The sequence below is a fragment of the Neltuma alba genome, unplaced genomic scaffold, assembly GCF_004799145.2.
Source record: "Neltuma alba isolate B1F8T4 unplaced genomic scaffold, ASM479914v2 tig00011479_pilon, whole genome shotgun sequence".
NCBI lineage: Eukaryota > Viridiplantae > Streptophyta > Magnoliopsida > Fabales > Fabaceae > Neltuma > Neltuma alba.
Genome location: NW_021636148.1, coordinates 319,905 through 343,170, shown reverse-complemented (window position 1 = coordinate 343,170; position 23,266 = coordinate 319,905). Strand labels below are relative to the sequence as shown.

Here is a 23,266-nt window from a genome sequence, read left to right as displayed (position 1 = left end):
CCAAGAAGCCAACACGCAATTTCCCAAAGAAAGGTCCGCGTGAAAGGTTAACACACGTGGAGCGTGTGAACAAACCAAGAAAAGCCACAATAATAATTTAAAAAATTTTAATTCAAGAAAATCAATTTTTGCAACTTCCATCCAAATACGGTTGGCTTGGGCTAGTGGATCACCCGCCAACACTCGCATTCACATAGGCTGCATATAAAAACCCACCCGCACGGCTTTTCTCCTCACCTTTACCATCTCCATCACACCTGCTGTCTCTAACCTAAGAAGCTCCAAATTCAATATCTCTACTTCAAATCCACGACTTCTCACTGTTCAAGGGATTTGACAACAGAAAAGAATGATGCAAGCGGTTTCGGTTTTACCTTCTTCCAGCACTTTCAGTGATTCCCGTCCTTTCACGGTTCACGATGAAATTTCTGAGGATTTGGCTGACAATATGAGGACCAAGATGAAGATTGGTGATGTGGTTCAAGAGAAAGACCAGGAACAAGAGGAGGAAGAGGAGGAATTCAGCTTTGATTGCGCGATCCCGGATGGATCACCGATTTCGGCCGACGATGTGTTTGACAACGGCCAGATCCGACCTATGTATCCTATATTTGATAGAAGTCTTCTCTTCGGCGACGGGTACGACGGCTCCTCCGCTCCCCGGCCGCCGTTGAAGAAGGTCTTCGTGGAACAAAGCGGTCAATTTTCTTCTTTGTCCTCGGCGTCTGAATCGGACGAACCTGATGGCACGCCGGAGGGGCCGTACTGTGAATGGTCCGAGAAAATTGCGGTGGAGGCCTCGAGCGCGAAATGCGGTAAGAGCAATTCCACAGGTTTCTCCAAGCTATGGAGGTTCCGAGAAACGAAGCTCCGGAGCAATAGCGACGGCAAGGACGCTTTCGTCTTTTTAAACCCTTCGGACAATAGAAGCACGGGCGTTCAGCCCGAGAAAGCGGTGACAACGAAGACGAACTCCGGCGAAGCAAAAAACGTCGCGGTGAAGAAAGTCAAGGGAGGGAATAGTAAGACGACGTCGTCAGCACATGAGAAGCATTATGTGATGAACAGAGCGAAGAAGGAAAGTGAAAAAAAGAAGTCGTATTTACCATACAAACAAGACATGTTTGGGATCTTTGCGAATGTGAACGGAATGAGCAGGAACGTTCATCCTTTCTGAGTTTGTTGGTCCCGAAATTAAAATGTTGATTTTATTCATTAAAATTATTTATTGATTATTATGTAAATATACTAAGATGATAATGGTAGGGGAGGCCATTTTTGTATTGGGACTTCGACCTTTTTGTGTAAATTATGTAATTGATTATGGAAAAAAATTTCCTGCCAATTGTTCTGTGTGATTGATTATGGATTTAGTTAGGTGACAGGTGCAGAAGAGGAGGAAACTTGAATGTTTTGCATTCGATTTGTATGAACATGTATGGTTTGGGGGGGAAAACAGAGAATTATTGAAGTAAATGCTATGGAAAAGTCCGATGCTTTACAAAAAAAACATTTTATCTAATTCTTAATATAAGAGTCAGTTAACTAATTTTAATATATTTAAAAAGTTTGTTAAGTTAGTTATTTGTAATAAATATTATTTTTTCATAGAATATCCTTACTAATTATATATATTAGTTAGAATTATCATTTAATCGAACATTTAGTGCACGTAACTGTTACAAGAATTATTTTAGAAAAGATAAATAAATATAAAAACAAAATGGATTGATATTTTATATTTGCGATTAAATTGAATGCTAAATTAACTATTATATTATATAGTGGAGGTAATATTTATTTGCCTAAAATGAATCAAGATTAGGATTGCGGAAACCACGTTTGGCTAAGTATTATTAAGCTAGCTTTTTTTCATGAGATTATTAAGCTAGCCTTTAAAAATGCATCCAAGCGTAAATTTCATAATGAACTTTTACCAAATTGATTTTTGTCAAATAGGCTTTTGACAAACTAACTTTCCCTGAGTTGAAAACTAAACACACCCAAAATTTGGTGAAGAAGCAATCATGTGCCTTGTTTGGACGGCAACTCGAAACCGAGCATTCGATGGAATCATGTTTACTTATTTTCCCTGCAATTCTTATTTTGATGGTTGGTGAAAGACGCATCCCATCAATTGTAGATGCCACATATACACTCCGTTCAACTGTGAATATAGGTGTTATATGATTAATCTGCAAAGATTAAAAATAAAAAAAGTAAGTGAAACAAGTTATCTATGAAATATGTATATTAGTTGGCCTAAAATATCATATTTAATCATTTGCATTTAAATTTTTTCTTAATAAAAATATTTAATATGTGCAACCAATAAGAATATTTCTTAAAAAAATATAAATTAGGAAGATAAACTGAATTAAAAATTATATTTATCATCGAAATAAACCTAGCTATTAATTAACAAGCTGTGTCGTGGCGTTAGCTTTGTTACAAACAGTACAGCTTGTTTTCTTCCTTGTTTCTATATTATTTTCACACCAATTATAATCTCTCTGCCTATACATGGTAGAAAATTTATTGAAAACTCCAACATGAAATGAACACAATTTATATATCGATATATTTTAGTATTTTACAAACATACACGGCCAACTAAGAAATTCCTTTTTATTTTTTTTCATATAATCAATTTTATAAAAAAAAAGAAAAGAAACTAACTATAACTAATATGATAAGGGGATTTAATTTTTTTTTAAAAATTTGTACTAGGGGATTTAAATTTTAAATACGAGTACCATATAATGATAAGATAAGGGCCCTGGCATGGCAAGGGACCACATCCCAGAACATGGCAGGGGCCGTGGTGTCAAGCAAGGCCTGTTTTAATGTTTTAAGAACGGAGACTTTAGTTGTGGGCTTGTCCCAGAGCAGTGGCAGGCACCGCTTTTATTTATTGAGCAGGGCAGTTTTTATTTCCACTAAATTTCTTAATTTATATAAAATCATAAATAGGTGCTTATAATAAGATTGAAATAAAACTTCGAAGGTTTAATTCCATTCTTAGTATTACATCTCAATTCACTTTATTTTATATATTTATTATTTTTTAAAAAAATTATTTATATAACTTGTAAAATGATATATAATTTGTTGTTACATAGGGGCGTTTTAGAGATACTGGGTTGTATTTGTTTTAATTAAATAATTTATCTGATTAATTTAATCCACAAAATCACTTAGGTATCTTTTTGATCAAATGGAATAATAATGACGAAGAATTCGTTAAAAGTGTATGTTTGAAAAATTTATTAGTTAAATACACTTGAATCTGAGCGAGTACAACTCTTATTTAGCCGTGTGGAACATGTTTTCAACTATGAATAAATAACTTTTATTTGAAAAAAATTTACTAATTTGAACACAACTGAAGAAAAGTAAAATAGGAGTTGTACCATTAGTCTCATTAACAAATAAACAGCTCAAACAGGTAAGCCAAATTTCCCTGGTAATATCCTAGAATGAACAACAATTCAATATCACAAAAAGACGGGTGAAGAAAATTAGGCATATATCGTTGAAAATTATTGATATGGTAGGATTGATAGTAACACGTAAACAAAAGCACACCACATTCAAACTCAACATAAAATCATATTCACAGAATGACATAGTTTTTGCAGGACACTGTGATAAGACAATTTTGCCCTCATCTTATCTCATCTGAAGCACATAATAATAAGCCAAATGTTGGCTCTTCCCATCACTGGCTTCACAATGTAGATAAGGAAGTAGCTCACATCTATTGCACACATCCCTCTACCACCTAACACTTCATTTTCTTCAAGCCCCATTCAACTTTTTTTCCTTTATTATTCTCTGTAATGTTCTCTCTCATATTTAGTTCTTTCTTCTTCCCTTCCCATTGACGTAGGCCAAAGGGCAGAAAACGAAGAGGCTGAATTGAGCAGTGGTCAAATTAAAGAAGCTGCTCTTTGTTTCGGTACTTTTCTTTGCTCTTTTCGACTTCCTTAATAATTGTTTCTTCGTTAGTTTATCGAAGACAGCAATGTGAACTGCTACGAGTATTTGCTTTCTTCTTTAAACAGTGTCGTCATTGGTGCTGAATTGTTGACACCGCGTCTTCGTTCTTCCCTATATAGATAATTTTCAAACATTGTCCATCTTATAATACTCTTTCGATCCTGAATATAAGACGTATTTATAATTATACTATAAAATAAGTCTTATAATTAGAACCCGAGAAAGTACCTTCAATTGTATCGTTTCAAAAGGGTTTTTGAACAAATAAAAGTTTTACATTCTATCCTATATTATTTATAAGTTTCAAATTTTAAAACAGGTGTGACCTATTTTACAAGTTTTAATTTGAATTTATCTTAATATTTAATGAATTTTTTCAATATTGCTCCTAATCATTTCTCTCTTATCATATTTTTCCACATATTCTCTTTTATTATTTTTCTTATTTATTATAAGAGCATATTTAAAAATAAAATTATATTTCTAACCTGTTTATTATTTTAAACTAATTTTAACTAATTATTTGTTATCTGTGAATTGATTATTTAAAATTTATAATAAAAACTGGAAGGAGTAGTTTAAAGCAGCCAAAGCCAGATCAAGGAATCAGTTGGGGATTTTTTTCTTTTTTTTGGGTTATTGATTCATGCTAAGAGGTCCAAGAAATTTTTTCTTATTACATGCATTGAATTTCTGGGACTTTAGCATCATCATCAAGGCATACGTTTCTAGACTCAATAAGCATTTATAAAAATAACTTACAAACCATCAGTAAATAGTATCTTACATTAGTAGTAAGATTTGAACCAATAACCTTAAAAGTCATAGGAACTTTTTTATTCACTGAAACACAAAAGTTTGTCATCTAAAATGACACAAAATGAGCAAAATAATGTAAACTTGTTGACTCATTCGAATTATTGCATGATAAATAATTATGAGCATATATATATATATATGACATATATATCAATTGATTAGCAGCGGCAGTGAAGGGATTTGTTGCGAAGAAAAGCATATATGGCTGGAGCCATTAAAAAATGCATGACGCTGTGCTGTATCAGCAACACCGCCTCGGTACGCAACATTTTTCTTCTCTTCAGAATCAAAACGATGTCGTTTGAAGCCAATTAGCATTTTCATATAATTTTATCAATAAAACCTTGTCTAATTATTGAAATTGTTTATTTGTCCATCATAATTTCATTCCAATCAATTTTTCCCACGCATATTTTTCATCTCAATCAAGTCAACTTTCTCCACACATTAATTTTTCCCACGCCTGTTCATTCGTCACTGAAAATAACAAATCAAAATAAAAAAGGAGAGGAAATTCCACAAGTCAACCCGCAATTCCATGCTTCTTAATTTCAATAATGGAGGGAGCCCCACCGCCCGACCGCGTTTTCAATGCATGCCAGCCCTATCCCCTTTCTTTTCCTCTATATATTTATTCAATTATTATCAGTGTTCTCCCCTATAAGGCTATAACCCCTTTAAATTAGAGAATTAAAAATTGCAGTCCGTCCGTTTTTATTTATAAGACGAAAAGTTAATGATCTGTTGATGAGTGTTTAATAATTTTTATTACTTATTTATTACCTGTACATGAATTAATTTGTTGTAAATAATTTTTAAATATTTCGCACGAGTTAATAAAGTGAATATTAAATAAGGATATAACTGAGAAAATGAAAATTAGTTTAAAACATAAATTATTTAATTGAATTAGCATACATGAATTAGATAATTTAGTCTGGCGAAAAAAGATAATTTAGAAAAAATTGTTGATAAATACTTGTTTGGAGAATTAGTTGTCCAATTTTTTTTCCCAGCCAGGCGAATTAGTCATCCAATGAATGAACCTAAATTTAGTACTACCTCCGGCCCTATTTATAAGGTTTCATTTGTATCTATAGATGAAGTCTTATAAATAAGACCTGAAATAGTATTATACGAATATATACTTTAAAAAATATTTAGATTAAATTTTTTATATTCATTATGTCAAATTCTCTAATTATATGTATAATCATGTGTTCTATTTTTTCATACTGGTTTATAATTAAATGATAATATTTTAAAAATAAAGATACATGATCGATTAAAAAACTTATAAATAAAACAAACTTGATGTAAGTATTGAATTACCTCATTTTTTCCCTTTCTTTGGTAGAGGCTTTTTTTCTAGGCCTTAGGAATGATTGGATAATTAATTCTCCAAACATATAGTTATTATAAACAGATTTACTGTAATTTTATCATACATATCAACGTGAGAAGAAGTATATTATTTAATAATACTTACATCTCCAATTTTTTAACCATACATAATCATAAGTCTTATTTTTTAAATATTAATATTTGATCATATATATGAAACAAAAATGATACATGATCATGACAAGAAAACTTAATTATATTTATAACATGAGGCCGAACAAAGAAAGTGAATTGTATCTGTCTGGAGTAGTGCAGCGTTGTGCGTCTTATATATAAATGAGCACCCGCTTTCCGTGGCACACATTGCGTGACGACCTTATTTCCTTTTCTGTCTCCTAAAACCTCACCGTTTCTATCATTCCACACACGCTCATCGCTCTCTCCTTCTCGCCGCTTTCTGCAGAAACAAGGTTCGTACCAGATCCTCTTCCTGCTCTCCATGATTCCATACAGATCATTCTTACCGTCACTTCCTCCTTTTTCATTTGAATATTCCGAATCATTCGATTTCTTCTTATATATCCACCTCGTTGCTATTCATTTCTGCTGTTCATGTCTTCACGATCGTTATCGTCTCTGCAGATATATGAAGTTAATTTTGCGATCAAGTTGATTGAATTAATTTTATAACTCGCTAGTTTCATTTGCTGATTTATGTGAACCAATCAGCTTTAAATTCTCTGTAGAATTTCTGTTGTATTAATTGACTTCTGCCTGGTCTTTTCATTGTTTTGGAGTAAACAGAAGGAAGACATGGCAGGGCAGTCATACGAGGAAGCCATTGCAGAGCTAAAGAAGCTTATCAGGTAAAGTATACTGCAATTATTTGATCATCGTGTTTCGTCCTTCAATTCTCATACCTACGTTATTCTACTGCTCCCTCTTGTGTTTTCAACTCAAATTAGCTCTTGTTCTTCGGATCATTTCTGTAAACACGACCGGTTGAATGAATCACGACCTCCTCCACCACCATAACAAACAAATCAGTACTATAAGGAGATCGCTTTCTCGGTGGTCGCCTGTTCGGCAGGTGGGCCCCCTGGCTCGAAAACTAGCAGTCGCCGTGCCGATGGGGCCCGCACTCGTCTGACGCGTTTTCCTGTTTCGTCTAACGGTTTGAACTTTTCTCCTGCAGTGAGAAAGCTGACCTCGGGGGCGTCGCCGCCGCAAAGATCAAGCAGCTGACGGCCGAGTTGAGCGCCGCCGGTTCGAAGCCGATTAACCCGGACGAGAGGATCCGGGGCGGGTTCACTCACTTTAAGAAAGAGAAGTTCGAGTACGTCGGCTTATCATTTGATTTTAGAATTTCTGAATTAGAATCTCGAAACCGGACTAGAACCTTCCTGCAGTCCGGGCTGGAACATGCTTTGCTCTTCCCATGTGAAATACCGTGATTGTCCTTGTTCAGAGCTTTTACAGTAGAATGAGAATAGGATTATACGTCTGCTCACTTATTTATCAGTGGACGTTGCTATCACATATTCATTTTTACCCTGAGCGGGACCCAATACAAAGCGACACGTTATAGCGGCACCAATCAGACAATAGAAACTAAGGCTAATTAGCGACAGCATGAGAAGAACTTTTAAGCGCCTAACCACGAAATTATGGGCATGATCATGACTTTTTGGATCTTTTTGATCCCGAAAATAGAGACTTTGCATTTTGATCCACCTTTCACGTGCTCTGGAAAATCAATTTCTCATTTACTGGATGTAGTAATTTATTTTCACCTTCTATTTTACTTTTCAAAGTTGGTCGCATTTAAATTTTAAATTGCAAATTACAGTGACTGCCATGTCTTCTCTCAGGAAGAATCCAGATTTGTTTGGTAACCTTGCCAAAGGCCAGAGCCCAAAGGTCAGCGACTTTACAGTCAATCACCAGTAATTTAATTTTGTTTTCTAAATTATTCCTCCCTCTATATTATAAGTCTTTTTCTCCCTTGACTTCTAAGATACAGTTTAAATTATTTTGTTTTGGAGTAATATTTAAAGTATTTAGTTTTTTTTTATTAATTTTGCTCTTCTATACAATTAAACTTTATATATAAGTAATTAATTTATTATCGAAGAAATATTTACAAATTTTATAAATTATTCACATAATTAATGTTATTACTATTTTTAATTAATTAATATTTTTGGCTAATCCCAGGCCAAAAAATTAAACCAAAAAAGGACTTTTGTCGGTTAGTATTGGGTTTTAAATATGTTATTCATGGAGATAATCACTGTCCAGATGTTGGAGATCACGATTTTTTTTTTTTAAAGAAAAAAATAGCATGAGTACCCATGACATGTGACGGAGGTCTTATTAATTCATTAATTAGTATTATTATTGTCTGTATGATTGGCTTCATGTTTAAGTAACATAGTCCCGGACTTGTGGATGTGGTGGCCTCAAAGAGGAGCATTGTCGCATTTTTTTAATGGAATTTTATAATTTATGAACCAATTATGGAGTCCACTAAGATTTGACCTTGTCAAAATTAGTTTTTTCAAAAAGAAAAAGGCAGCCGTTGGATGCATAAATTATAGCTTTTAAATATTCTTTTGGTTGGAGCATGTAGCTAGTTATTATTTATTACTGATTAATATAAATTTCTTCAAACTAATAAATTTTTTTTGGGTGTAGTTTTTGGTATTTGCATGCTCAGACTCCAGAGTTTGCCCATCGCATGTACTGAATTTCCAACCGGGTGAGGCTTTTGTGGTGCGAAACATCGCCAACATGATCCCACCTTATGACAAGGTTTGGTTTCTCCCATATAAAAGATGTTTGGATGTGTAAAACTTCACGAACACCAAACGGCAATTATACAGGCATGTTTAATTAATACTTTAGCAAATTAATTAAAAATAATAATCCAGAAAATGAGTTACACTATTTTTAATTAAGATGTTTATCAAAATAATTAGCCTTATTTAATGTTTAAATTTTAATAATCTAGGAGTGTCTTCCCGCATTATAGCAGTTTCCTCTGGCATTTTAGAAACGCACGTTTGTTATTACTGCAGACGAAATATTCAGGAACTGGGGCAGCCATTGAATATGCAGTGTTGCATTTAAAGGTAAAAATTCCATTCATTTCATTAATTCTGATATATATTCTTCTTCTCCCTCTCCTCATATGGTGGGGTTGGCCATGTTAAATAAAGGAAGAACGAGTTTGGTGAGATTAACAACGTTTAGTGCAGCCTCCATAATTTGTTGGGATCCACTCGTATTTCATGAAATAGAGTGCATGTGAATGATTTATCTTAAGAAATTGAGAGGAAAAAAACCAAAAAAAAAAAAAAGGTAGCCAACTACCGCACCAGTTCACATATTATATTCGGTGAACTTAAGTTAGGTTGAGGGAATTCATGATTCAATACCTACCAAAGCCATCTCCGCCTTCCCTTCAGAATCTCCAAGAAAAAGGCAAAAGTGAGAAGATGAGCGGTGACTGCATTTTTGGATATGGATAAAGCATATGTTTCCTTGAATATTATGTGGTTATGAGCTTGTTTACGGCTAGATGTAATATTTTTAATAGGTTTTAAATTATTTAGTTACGTTATTAAAAAAATGTCTTACTTGTTAAGAATCAGATATACATGTGAAATGAATTCTAAATATTGCAAAAAGAAAAGAAAAACCCTTGGGTGAATCCACTATTACTCCTCCGGTCCTTAATATAGGACCCAATTCTTGAATTGGTTTTGGTCCTAAATACAAGACCCATTTCTCATATTTATCAATTTTCTCTAAATTACCCCTATAGATACTCCCTCAACCATAATCAAATAGAAGAGGGAGAGGGGTATTAAAAAAGATAATTATGGTATTTTAGGAAAAATGTGTCACTTTTCTTATAATTAACTTACCTAACTTCCTTAATCTAATCAAATTAGTTAAATGGGTCTTATATTAAGGACCGGAGGAGTATTTTTTAATCCACTGTTGGTCTTATTTCTCATCGTCAGTTTCTGAGCTAATACATTATGGATATATCATGAATTGTAATAATATTTTAAAAAATGTTGACGTAGGTGGAGAATATAGTGGTGATTGGACATAGCTATTGTGGAGGAATAAAAGGGCTCATGTCTATCCCAGAAGATGGGACCACTTCAAGGTAAGATCTCTACATGAGTATCATTTATCAATTGGCCTCTTAGCGTTCTTATGTTTCTGAGAATTCTGTACTTATATGTGACGTTTGGTAAGAAGCATTAAAAATAAAAGATCAGGATTAGAATTGCAATTGAGAAAATCTATTTAAAAAATATTTAGTATAAGAGATTGTTTGTTATATGAGATTAGCCAAGCTCATATATGTGAAATTGAGAAATACCATGAGGGGAAGTGGTATTCCCCAATCCCACCTCTATGGGTTTGCTTAATCCCATATAATAAGCAATCGCTCATACTAAATACTATTTTAATTATTTTTTTTAATCCTAATCTTTTTTTTTCAATGCTTCCTACCAAACAAAACTATAATGACTAAGTACTCTTAATTGATATCACACCCTTTATCACTTCCAACCAAGTGGGTGGTCCTCCTTTTTCAGAGACTTTAGTCTTTATTCGCAGGGCTGACCTTTCAAAATATACACTATTAGAGCATATATCAAATTGCCGAGCAACTTCGCATTTTTCATTCTCTGTTTCCTTTTCTAAAAATTGCTGCGATTATTTCTGTGTGAACTTGCAGTGAATTCATCGAGCACTGGGTGCAAATTTGTAATCCAGCGAAGTCCAAGGTTAAAGCAAACACAAAAGGCCTGAGTTTCTCGGAGCAGTGCACTAACTGCGAGAAGGTTATTAATTAATTAAGTAAACAGATAGACTTCCATAACTCAATTAGTAGTATTAATTAGATTCATTTGTTTCACTTCCTTAATTATATTGCAGGAAGCAGTGAATGTGTCGCTTGGAAATCTGCTGAGCTATCCATTTGTGAGAGACGGAGTTGCGAAGAAAACACTCGCACTAAAAGGTGCTCATTACGATTTTGTTAATGGCACCTTTGACCTCTGGGATCTCGACCTCAAAATTTCACCCGTTACCCTCTGAGCTGCCTTTTCTTTTTCGTATAGCCCAGTTAATTATTATATGATGTACATTATAATATTGCTCATTTTCAAAGCTATTTCATGAAGTGCTTGCATTCCTCCCAATGATCCCATGTGGGTAAAATAAAATAATTATCTGTGAGCTGTGAAGTCTGTAAAGGCACAACATTCCACAAGTTTTTGTCTATTTTCCTTGTACTCTAAAGGACTATTCTGATTTCTTGTTATATAGTAGTATTGTTGTTTTCTTCTGCCACCCTTCTTGGCTTGTATGCCATTGATACTTGAGCGTTTTGATTGATTCAAGTGTCTGTTTTTTTCTTTGAAAAAACTACTGTGATATGAAATTAACTGTGTTATTCATTAGTTATATTTTTCTAAAATGCAGACGTATTTGGAGTTGGCTTTTTCTGTTTTCCTTCAAGTCATTTTTCTTGCTTCCTTCCTTAAATCCTCAGAGGCCTTTCTTATTTCTTCTGATGCACTTTGTTTCTTGTGCCACACTTTTCGGCTTATACGTCAATGAAATTCATAATATTCACCAATTGCGTTAAGAGAAAAATCATTAATCAAAAGACTGATATTTTCACAAAAACAACATAAACCAAGCAAATCATCAATGGAGAAATTTTAATTTCATAGGAATTCTCGCAACACAAACAACAGTTATCCCTCTCTGGTTTTATTTATAAGGTAGAGAGAGAAGATTTTTTTTAGTCCTCTTTATAAGTTACTTCATTAAATTTTTTGTGAAAATGTACTATTTTTGTTTTTATTTATTAGTGTATATAATTTTATTTTGAAAGATGTATATATTAAATAAGAGTAAAATTAAAACATTGTTATATTTTAATAGAAAGTTAGAGTAGTTTGAAATTTTTCTCAATCTACGCAGAACATACTAAAAATAGCTTATAAATAGGATAAGAGAAGTGAGCTGTTTTTCTAAGATACAAACGTTTCGGTTGGCTTTTTTGTGATTAGGTCGAAAGTTGGGTTTTAGACTCTGTCTAACCTCAATTCATTTTGAGTCCCAAAAACAAAAGTTCAATTCTTTCTTCTTTTTTGTGTTGTTGTTACAACTTCAATTCTTCCAGGTTGACTTGTTTCTTTCCCCCGATCCATACATTTAAGCGAACTTAGTATAACTGGGCCTTGGGCCTATAACGTGCTGTTAATAAGCATGGCACCTTCACGACAGAGTTTTACTTTTTGACAGGCCCATTGGGCCACGTAACACCTTTATGAGACTTCTCTTACAGAGTATTTACTGAATATATCATTTGCAATTTCACAATTTTTAGGTCTTTTTTTACAATTTTTTTCTAAATTATATCATTTATAACTCAAATTTTATAATTTATATTTTTAAATCAAAATTTTAGATATTTTTTAGTGAATAGTACGGGGCCAACAACCAAGTATTATTTCATCACTGTACGCGGGAGGCTAGTACCCACAAAATCAATTATACAAGCGTCCTCTAACTCTCCTAGGAGGTTCTTCAAAAAGACTTATCACCTCCTCGTCATTAAAACTATAATTTGCCAAACAGTCAGCACTTGAATTTCCTTCCCTATACACATGAAGGAATCTAATCTCGACAAATTTATACAATTCAACAGTAATTTTGTGCAAACTCGACTCCAATTGTACTCCCTCATAAACTCTACGCAACAAGTTTGCAACGGAGCTAGAGTCACATTTCAACTATCAAATGGCTTATGTTCAGTGTCATTGCGATCTAAAAACCAGTTATTACACCCCAAATATCTGCCTTCGAACAAATCCCATTTAGTTTCAACCAACCATCCTCTGGGCTTCTCCACTTCACATTCACCACCTGCTTCTGAGGTTTCAAAACCGCAAATTTATCATGCACTAAGATTACTTCGTTCACATAGCGTTCAACGATGGCTCACTATAGGAAAGACAAAACCGTCTTCAAATAAACTCTTATTCCTCCATATAATGGCCCATTTTTCTCTTTTACAAATATTCCAAATCAACCATTCCTTCCCTGCCAAAATGTACAAGTCACTCTCCCCCTTCTCTTTACACCAAGGTCCTGTTTAGTACGAAGCATTAAAAATGATGGATAGATACTGAAATTGCAATTGAAAAAGTCATAAAAAAAAAGTCTTTGGTATAAGTAATTACTTGTTATATGGGATTACACAAACCTATGTATATGGGATTTTTGTGCAATTCCATGTAATAAGTAATTTCTCATGCTAAATGATATTTTCTTAATCTCAATCCCAATCTTTATAATTTATTTTCAATATTTCATACTAAACGCCACCTAAAAGTTTCCACAAACTACACTCTCTTAGCACATGCATGCATAAGATTTTCAGGAATAGAAGCGCATTTATGGCAAGCATCCGAACCAAATCAAAACTTTTATATTTATAAGTCGAGTGGTGAGATTTTCAAGTAAAATTTAGGAAAAGAAATTAAATTTTTAATTTGTTAGTATTTATTTTTTTTAACTCATAATTCGTGAGTAATTAGGGAAGGAGTCGGGTGGGGCAGAGAAGCAGTGAATCACGTGAGAATAGAAAAACAGAGACAGACAGGCTAAATACGGATATGGCCAAACAAGCGGCTCCAATCTTCGCCTTTCCCTCCTCATCGTGCTCCCTGCTTTACCATTCCCATCAGTCCAATAATGCAACTAACACTACAAAAAAATAAATTTTAGGCGATGACTTTTGAGTTTTGACAGTGACAAAAAAATTCACCATTAAAAGTCTACTTTTTACGGGGTTTTTTTACTGCTGAAAGGTATACTTTTAGTGGCAACTTTTTAATGCCGCCGCTAAAAGTGTACTTTTTCTACTTTTTGAGATTTTTTTTCATCGCTGAAAGGTATACTTTTAGCGGCGATTATTAGTGTTGCCACTAAAAGTCTACTTTCTACGGTGATTTTTTTTGTCGCTACTAAAAATCTATTTTTTGCGGGTTTTTTTTTAACTGTTGAAAGGTATACTTTCAACAATAATTTTTTAGTGTCGCTGTTGAAAGTAGACTTTCAACGGCAACTTTCTTTGCTTGGCTTTTTACAGCAACGTCAATAACTATTTATATTCATCTAAAGTGCCGCAACGATATACTTAATCATGGACTAGAATATTTGTGTGATCAGTGAAAATTCATTTGGTAAGGATTAGCCCTGTAAGCCAAAAAGATGCTAATTTAAATTATATAAACAACTGCATTATTGGTAGGTAATCTATGAAATTTCTTCTTCTTCTTTTTTGTCCTTTTTCATTCATGGAATCTAATCTGATTCTGATGATGAACCTGCGATATATATATCCAACTTATGAGAACTTGTATAAATTTATAAAGATCACAATACGATTGTCAATTGCTGCAGGTGGAGGGTATTAACGTGGTTACTTGTTCACAATTTTGTTCCTTTGTTTGGTTTTTTATTAGTACTCCAATAATAGATTTAGTCGTTTCTATATATATATATATATATATATATGAGTTAAATAATTAATCCACAGATATTAAAAAATTACTTAATTAGATTAATTATTTATAAGATATGTGTTAGTTTTTAAGTTAATTATTTGTAAGAAAATGTGGGTTAGTTTATTTAAAATATCTTCTCTATTTAATCATACTATCCAACTCATTTATAAAGATCTCTTTTTATATGTATAATCAATAGTCTAAGAGAAAAAAGTTTATAAATTTGATAACTTAGATTGAGGTTTCATATTTAGTATAAAGTAAATATTAATTGACTAGCTTGAATTTTGAGAATCGGAGGAGAGCAATAACTGAGACTGGTTTCTTTTTTTTTTTTTTGCCGGCGAATTGATACTGGGTTTTGATTGCTGGAAAAGTTCTATTGCCTAAAAGATATTATTCGAATCTTTGGAAATTTGCGTATGACATCAGTTAACATTACAGTGAGTCGTATATAGTGGCCAGAGAAAATAAATGAATCGAATACAAAAATGTACTTGAATTGGATGAGCCAGGCAGGGCGAAGTTAACAGGGAAGAAACTTCCCAAAAAACTCTATTTTTGTGGATATGCTGTCTTGGCTCATCGTAACTTGCTATACTGCCAAGCATTGCGTGTTTTTACGTCTCCTTAATTAATCTAATGATTTATGTATATTACTACTTCCAGTCCTAATTATAAAAACCAGTTAACTAATTTGAGAAGATTAAGAAAGTAAGTTGCATTAGTCATTTGTCGTAAATAGGTGTTGTCTTTCCTCAAATATCCTTACTAATCAAGTGTATTGATTAGAATTATCATTGTTAGAAGGGCTATTTTGGAAAAGAATGTATAAATATGAGAGACAAAATGGAATGGGGTCTTATATTTAGGACCAGAATAAAAATTAAATAGGGTCTTATATTAAGGATCAGAGATAGTATTAAGAAACATAACAACATCAAATCTTAAATATTGATGTAATTGATCTCTCCTTTATATATAATTAAATTAAATTTATGCATCTTAATACTCCTCCGGTCATAGTGTGTATAAGAGTCTTATATTTAGGATCGGAAGAATATATTTTATAAAAACTCGTCATATATATTCTCTCTCACACACACATGATCTGCCCGTGGAATTTTTTAAAAAAATTAAAGACAATCAAAATCGATATATCTATTCATTATTTATCAAATCCAACCGTTCAATTTAGTACACGCTAAATTATATCGAATTCATCAAAGAATTCCATCAAGCTAGGAGGACTATGTAGGACAAAAGTATGATCATGACCAAACATAAAAGTTTGGTCAAAGTGATCATTTTCTGCAGGTAGCCAATAATGTTGTGCTTCTTCGATACTTGCCATGGGATGGTTGTTGACATAGCTTCCTTGCTCTTTTATCTCAGTTTCTTTGGATTTATTATTGAGAGTGAGAGGAATAATAGGCATAGAATTGGAAGATATGTGAACATTTTGGGTCTCTTTTGACTGTGAAGCCTTAGGTTCAAAAGATACTTTGTCCTTAATGGGTTTTTTTGTCGGCCTAGTGATACCAAGTTTCTTGCACAAATGAGTGTTCCAATGATTTTTTACTTGGTTGTCTGTTCTTCCAGGTACCCTGCCTGCAATTAGAGACCACCTGCATATATGTATAGTTGACCAAAACGACTGAGATTGTTTGTAGTTAAGATGTGGCAAGAGAGAAGGCCAATTATTGGTAGCTTTTTAAGATGCACATATAGTAAAGTAAAATTAGTACAAGAAGCACCGTTTGATATAAATTTCAAAAAATTTCCTGTTGGAGAAAAGTGAGTAAGAAGAGGCAAGTTTGAAAGTTTCATTCAGTCAAAGATAATCTAACTTTTTTATACTTCTGAGGTTCTTGGGGTACGAAGAATCAAAGATCCAAGATGTTTAAAGGACACGATCAAATCTGCCGATTCAAAATCCATTTAAACGGAATATATTACTCTTCCGGTCCTTATTATAAGACCCAATTTGACTTTTTATTTGGTCCTAATTATAAGACCCAATCCATTTTGTCTCTTATATTTATGCATTTTTTTCCAAGATAATCCTTCTAATAATGATAGTTTTAGCCAATATACTTAATTAGTAAGGATATTTTATGAATGACAACACTTATTTATTATAAATAACCAACTTAACTTACTTCCTTAATCTCCTCAAATAAGTCAATCGGGTCTTATAATTAGGACCGGAGGAGTATCATTCAAGTAAACATCATACCTGAAAATACAAATGATAATTGAATCATATAACCAAAAAAATCTTCTACTTCTTTTTTTTAAAAAAAAAAAAGTATCCATTCACTATTAGACTATTAGTCCTATTCTGAATTGTAAGTGTAATGTCGTTTTACGTTGATTTTCGCGCATTGTGCTTGTTTTATGAACACCGTGGACCACTTTATTAGGTTGCCTTTTAATGAAAGGACCATTAATTTCACTGTTTCTGACTTTTCAAAATTATTTTAAAATGCAATTTTCTGTAAATCGAGACAAATTACTCTACAAATTTACTTCGTATACCAAAATACTTTTAAAACTATAGTTTTATTTCTATTCAAATACTCCCTAAATCTAAAACCTATTGTTGTGTTCAGGCTTGGAACTGTTCAGTACTTTACCAGAATCATATACTATTACTAGCCAGAGAGAGCTCATCAACCTCAGCTTACTTTCTTAGAAGTAACTTAATATGTCAAACAAAATACTAGATTTTAATTTAACAGAAAAATATATTCCATATATATCTATGTTTAATTAACTATAACTCACACAAATCCATATCATCAAAATCAAACGACGACCATTCTTCTATCACACTGATGATGCAACAAAATCAACTGTCATGTTGCCTTTAAAATGGTCCAAGAGACCTCTAAATGAATCGAAAAATGTGGATAGAGAAATTTGTTGTCCCAGAAAGCTGAAGGAAGAGTTAACAATAAAGTAAAAGAAGAAGAAGACCTGTTTCCAAGGAGATTGTGAAGGCGAATGATGAGATCGTCTTCTTCTTCAGAGAAACTTCCATGTTTGACGTTTGGGCTGAGATAGTTCAGCCACCTTAATCTGCAGCTCTTCCCACTCCTCATTAAACCTATCATCATCATCATCATCGTTATCACATATATATATATATATATGTGTGTGTGTGTATATGTATTTATGTATAAATATCTTACTGAGATATATATATATCTATATATGGTATGAAAGTCTCTGCAGAATCTATACATATGAATAATACCAGTGACTTTGGAAATGCGGTTCCAGTGGCGTCTTCCATGAACCCTAATGTATTCCATCAAAACTCTGTCTTCTTCCTCCGTCCACAGCCCTTCTTGTACCCACTCCCGTCTCCTCCCTTCATCTTCTTCCTCAAACTGAGCTTCCACTGTTTGAGAGAGGGTTTCAGTTCTGTATGGGGTAATTTTGGGACCATGTTGGCTTATTTATATATATCTCGCTCTCGGGTTTAATTTATATATAAAATAAATATCATTTTAATTTCAAAAATATTTAACTGTTATTGCTACTTACTGCCAGCTCCTTCTTCCTTCGGCTTCTGTCACTGTTCATTCAGTCCCACCCTTATTGCTCGCATTACATGCAAGAGCCAGCCTTTCACTTTTCAACCTAATTAAATATTACTTCTTTTCATAATTATAAAATTTTGTTTATAACCTACAAAGAGAGTCTTATAATTAGGATCGGAAGCAGTATATAAATCTAAAAACCTGTCCTTTTTTTCTTTTGCCAACGTAAAAACCTGTATTTATTGAAGTTTACCCATCGTTCACGCCAAAATATTTTAATTGGCATTCATTAACAGGCTCATTTTTCAAAGAAAGGCCCTCTTTAGTCTTTGCAAGTAGGTGAATCTTATTATCACGTGGTAATATATAATATACTCTGCAGGGTTGATTGGTTTCATCCATGCAATAAAATTTATAACAAGTGCTCCTGCCGTCTCATAATAAATGTCACAAAAAAAACTTCATGGCAAAACAAAAAGTGTCACAAAAAATTTCTTTTTCCTATTTCATAATCAGTGTTATTCTGTTTTGTAATGGTCAAAATAATGTAAATTTGAAGAAAATTAGGGGCATTTTAGAAATTATATATAAGATTGTATTGTATGGTTTTACAAAAAATTAAATTGTTTAATAATTTTCCACGTCTGCATAAAATATATTTTTGTGATATTTTTATAAAAACAGAATGAGGATATCATTCATGAATCGTGGCTAATCCACTAATCCTGACAAATTTAAAAAATGCAAAAGCCCAGATGTAATTAATATCTCACATTTATATAAAATAAAATGCATAAAAATTTATTTCATATACAGTTCTTTCTTTATTTTTTGCCAACGTTCGTTGACAGGTCATAAGAATACAACTCATTTTTCAAATTTACACGATGTATGACCCAAAAAACGTCTATATAATACAAAATAAAATGAATATATATTTTTTGTCATAAATGATGAAGAGATGTACACATGTCCTCGCATCTTGCGAGTGGGGTGGACCCAAAGAAAAAGAGAGGGGTATAAAAGGAAAGTTGAAAAAATTGAGATGAACATAAATGCGGGAGCTGTGCCCTTCCTAACATCCAGGACGGCCTCACTACTGTAGCTTTCAAATTAAATGGTCGCAGCCTGCACGGCGGCCCCACATTTTTATTCGCAGAAAAGGACGAAATATTTTTTAAAATCTATAAATTTTCAGAAAAATTATTGACTTATAATTCAGTCTTTACCTTTTTTAGTAAAAAAAATCCTTTTATTGAATACAATCTTACTTTAGACACTATCAGACATTAAATATAAACACTTTTCTCAGTAAAAATTTAAACTTTAATTTATCACGTTACAAGAAATTAACCGTTTCTACTAAACCTAATCTCGTCAGTCAGTCTCAGTCTCTCTCTAACTTTTGATTTAGTGTAGATTAGTCTCCAACTCTTAATTCACCTACGGCTCATTCCGTAATTTTTGGATCCTGTCCTTATCCTCCATAAATCATGATGAGCCAGGGTCATTTGATGTGCAAAAAATAAATGATAAATATAAACAATAAAATATACTAAATCTGATATTTAAAATTAAATTAAACCGTGAACTAGTTTTATTTTAATAGAAACAGTATATACTTCATTAATTTTTAGGGGCGTAATTTTTTTCCCATCATCCATGAACTTCTGACAAAGTAATCAAAGGAATAAAAATGACCACTAAGACTGTGAAATTACTGATGTTAATATTAATAATACTGATTTATCCATAATCCGGCGCCTTTAAATTTGGCTTAATTTATTGGAAACACAATGTTTTAATTCATAATATACCGCAAAAATAATGTTCAATTTGCGTGAATATTGAGAATTATACACTTCATAAATTTAGTTGATTTTAAATATTAATCTCTATTAACTATATTAAATTTCAATAACGTATTAATTTATATTTTTTCATTGCTCTTATTAAATATGAAAACATATGAAAAAAAATATTCAATGATCTTTGAAACCATCATATACGTTATAAAATGATTAAGAATGTCTCTTTAAAAAGATGTCACACACACACACACATATGAGATCCAAGGCAGTGGATTTTTTTTTTTTGTTTGATAGACTGGAAATAGCGAAGGCACTTGTTTTATTTATAAAGAGAGAATTTTTTTTATTCTATTTACAAATTATCTCGTTAAACTTTTTATATCAACTTACTATTTTATCATATATTTATTAATTTATATATTTTTTTAAAGTCATATATATTAAAGAGTAATAAAATTTAGAAGTTGTTATATTTAAAAAAATTAACAAAAATTTAAAATTTTTATAATTTTTGTAAAATATGTTAAAAATACCCGATAAAAAGAAGTCCATGAGTAATTTGGCATGGACAGGAAAATTTGGTCAAATAATTCATGATATACTTGCTCACTTAATGATTACGAAATAGTTATGGTCTCGTGTTCGATCAACTTTTAAAACGCGACCGGAGAAGAGGAACTCCCTCGAGCAGTGTCTGTCCTGCAGCGACGTGGATGCACTATTCAAAATTTGCCTTGGATTTGGTTATTTATAAATTTTAATTTATTTCCTGTTTATAAATATTTATCAAGTCCTTTTCATTAATAATGTTTTCATTTGGAGACTTTTTCTTATCTTTTATATTGTCATTATGGAGAATGCGTACTTTGAATTTAAATGTTTACAAATAATTTTTTTTGAAAAAAAATTTTCTGCTTCCCTAACTGTTTTCTAGCAAACTTATTCAACATTCGGTAAATCTCGTGCCATTTATATTGTAATGCAATTACAATGTTATGTCGGTGACAACCCTCTCTTCCCGCCCTCCCGAAGCATACATGTTTCTAAGTTATTTTTAATATGTTTCATAAAAAAATTTAAACTTTACTAACTCTCATTTAAAATTCAATAACTTTTTAATTTTATTTTTATTTAATATACATTATACATTATATAAACAAAATTAACACAATAATAAATAAGAAGTAAAATTATATATCCCTATAAAAAAAATTTCTTAATACCTTATAAATAAGATCAAAAAATATTTTGTCTATCCTATAAATAAAGCTGAAGGAGTATCGTTTTTTTATGGCTTAATTAAATGTTAGTATAATAATGTATTTATTCTAAGGGATAATATCCTCGAGAAAAGGGAAGATGCTCTCTACGTATAGAAGCAATTAAATGCTCAACAACCTTACCTACCTCACCTTCCTTTCATTTCTATTACCGCTCCTGCGTCTCTTAACAGTTATTTATTTATTTAATTATCACTATGTTTTTATATGTAAATACCTTTTACCGATTCTCACGTGTTAAGCAATGCCTCAAACTGATAAAAGTTGTCATATTTTCCCCTATTAAAGAAATAATACTAAAAAATATACTGTACATTTTTCCTAACACATTTTTATGATATTCAATAGGAGTAAATTAAAAAAAAATCATCCTACAAATAACTCAAACTACCCATTGTCCTAATTATAAGACCTCGTTTATAAACTATAAGCGGAGTCTTATAATTAGGACCAGAGATAGTACTCCTCTAATCCTTAATGTAAGACCCATTTAACTAATCTGATTAAATTAAGGAAGTTAAGGTAAATTAGTTAATTATAAGAAAAGTGACACATTTTTTCTAAAACACCATAATCATCTTTTTTAATACCTCATCTCCCTCTTCTATTTGATTATGGTTGAGGGAGTATCTATAGGGGTAATTTAGAAAAAATTGATAAATATAATAAATGGGTCTTATATTTAGGATCAAAATCAACTCAAGAATTGAGTCCTATATTAAGGACCGGATGAGTGTTTAGGAACAAAATTTTTTTTCTCTAAGTGACTTATATATAAGAATAAAGTGGAATTTCAGGTTATCCTTACTATTTGATGGAATCGAGATTTTAGTCTTTGCTACTTCTAACTGTGATTTTTGGTATTTATGGTTTCATAAGAATTTAACAACATTAAATGTTAATCAATACCGTTAAGCATAGAGGCCAAAACTAAAATTCATTAAGAATATGGGAACTAAAATCAAAATTTATCTGCACATTATGATCACAAAAATACTCATGATGCCTTCCTCGATCCATTTCATCCGTCATGCTTGTATGCTATGAGTAACATCATCAATATTATGTTTATAAGATAGTAATAATGTCATGCATAATGAAGTCACTAACATTATATAGATATATACTCCCTCCGTTCCTTATTATAAGAGACGAATAACCGAATTACGTTGATAAAAAAAGCAGTTAAAATTAGTTAAGAACAATCAATGTGTAAAAAATATAATTTTTTTCCAAAAATGCCCTCATTAATAAGGAGAGAGAGTATGAGAGAGAACAATTAAATTATTGAAAGAAAGAGAAGTGGGAGGGAGAGAGAGTGTGAGTTGGAGACAATAAATATGTGTAAAATAGGAAATCAACACAAAAAAGTAGAGACAACTTTTAAGTGTCTCTTATATATAGGAACATGCCATAAGCATCAAATGTCTCTTATAATAAGAAACGGAAGGAGTATATATATATACAAGTCAAAAATTAATAATTATTATTAACTGCATGGTCAACAAAACCTCAGTTTGGCCCTCAAGTGTCAAGTCTCACACAAACAAACAAAAGAACATTAAAGAATCCACTTGAAGGGTTGCATTCAAGTGCTAACTTCTTTTCATATTTCCTTCGTTTTATCGGAAAAAGTTTTTTCTTTGCTATATTTGGCCTGAGGGCCGCTAGCTCACAAGACACAACGTTGCCATACACGACTCTAGCTAGTTTCAGAATTCAGAGCTCTATTTTTTTCCGTCTGAGGAGGAAAAAAAGAAGAAGAAAGGAGAACGACGGTTGTTAAATATGGACTTGAATGTGTTTTTAAAAACCACATATTATTATGCCAATATTTTGATAAT

The 23,266-nt window shown here is 32.1% G+C and overlaps 3 protein-coding genes across 7 annotated transcripts; 2 read left to right on the top strand and 1 right to left on the bottom strand.

Annotated features, from left to right (window-relative positions):
• The first annotated feature begins 231 nt into the window (after window positions 1-231).
• LOC114713933 (uncharacterized) lies at window positions 232-1,345 on the top strand. Its single transcript, XM_028898618.1, has one exon. The coding sequence runs from the start codon at window positions 350-352 to the stop codon at window positions 1,175-1,177; it is 828 nt and encodes a 275-aa protein (XP_028754451.1). The 5' UTR covers window positions 232-349; the 3' UTR covers window positions 1,178-1,345.
• Window positions 1,346-3,741: 2,396 nt separating this feature from the next.
• Window positions 3,742-11,547, top strand: LOC114713887 (carbonic anhydrase 2). 5 transcript variants are annotated; one of them, XM_028898555.1, is made up of 10 exons: window positions 3,742-3,961; window positions 4,987-5,079; window positions 6,970-7,031; window positions 7,361-7,501; window positions 8,037-8,085; window positions 8,863-8,979; window positions 9,246-9,299; window positions 10,263-10,348; window positions 10,931-11,036; window positions 11,131-11,547. In XM_028898555.1, exons 2-10 carry the CDS (start codon window positions 5,023-5,025, stop codon window positions 11,290-11,292), a joined length of 834 nt encoding a protein of 277 aa, XP_028754388.1. In that variant the 5' UTR covers window positions 3,742-3,961; window positions 4,987-5,022; the 3' UTR covers window positions 11,293-11,547. The 5 variants fall into 5 exon arrangements, with proteins under 5 accessions (XP_028754388.1, XP_028754390.1, XP_028754389.1 ...); XM_028898557.1 differs by having other exon boundaries at window positions 4,984-5,079; XM_028898556.1 differs by having other exon boundaries at window positions 4,979-5,079.
• Window positions 11,548-15,932: 4,385 nt separating this feature from the next.
• Window positions 15,933-18,588, bottom strand: LOC114713917 (transcription factor WER-like). The gene is made up of 4 exons (XM_028898596.1): window positions 18,585-18,588; window positions 18,043-18,189; window positions 17,763-17,892; window positions 15,933-16,408 (listed from the first exon to the last, which is right to left on the bottom strand). The coding sequence occupies exons 1-4, from the start codon at window positions 18,586-18,588 to the stop codon at window positions 15,985-15,987; spliced, it is 705 nt and encodes a 234-aa protein (XP_028754429.1). The 3' UTR covers window positions 15,933-15,984.
• Window positions 18,589-23,266: the final 4,678 nt, after the last annotated feature.

Bases quoted from the DNA above. Each gene is read 5' to 3' on its own strand.
- LOC114713933 (XM_028898618.1), top strand. From the start codon at position 350: ATGATGCAAGCGGTTTCGGTTTTACCTTCTTCCAGCACTTTCAGTGAT.
- LOC114713917 (XM_028898596.1), bottom strand. The intron at 17,893-18,042 runs GTATTATTCATA...TGATGATGATAG, and splicing joins CCGCATTTCCAAAGTCACTG to GTTTAATGAGGAGTGGGAAG. The intron at 16,409-17,762 runs GTCTTCTTCTTC...ACATATATGCAG, and splicing joins CACAATCTCCTTGGAAACAG to GTGGTCTCTAATTGCAGGCA.
- LOC114713887 (XM_028898555.1), top strand. From the start codon at position 5,023: ATGGCTGGAGCCATTAAAAAATGCATGACGCTGTGCTGTATCAGCAAC. The intron at 8,086-8,862 runs GTCAGCGACTTT...TTTTGGGTGTAG, and splicing joins CCAAAGGCCAGAGCCCAAAG to TTTTTGGTATTTGCATGCTC. The intron at 10,349-10,930 runs GTAAGATCTCTA...GTGAACTTGCAG, and splicing joins GAAGATGGGACCACTTCAAG to TGAATTCATCGAGCACTGGG.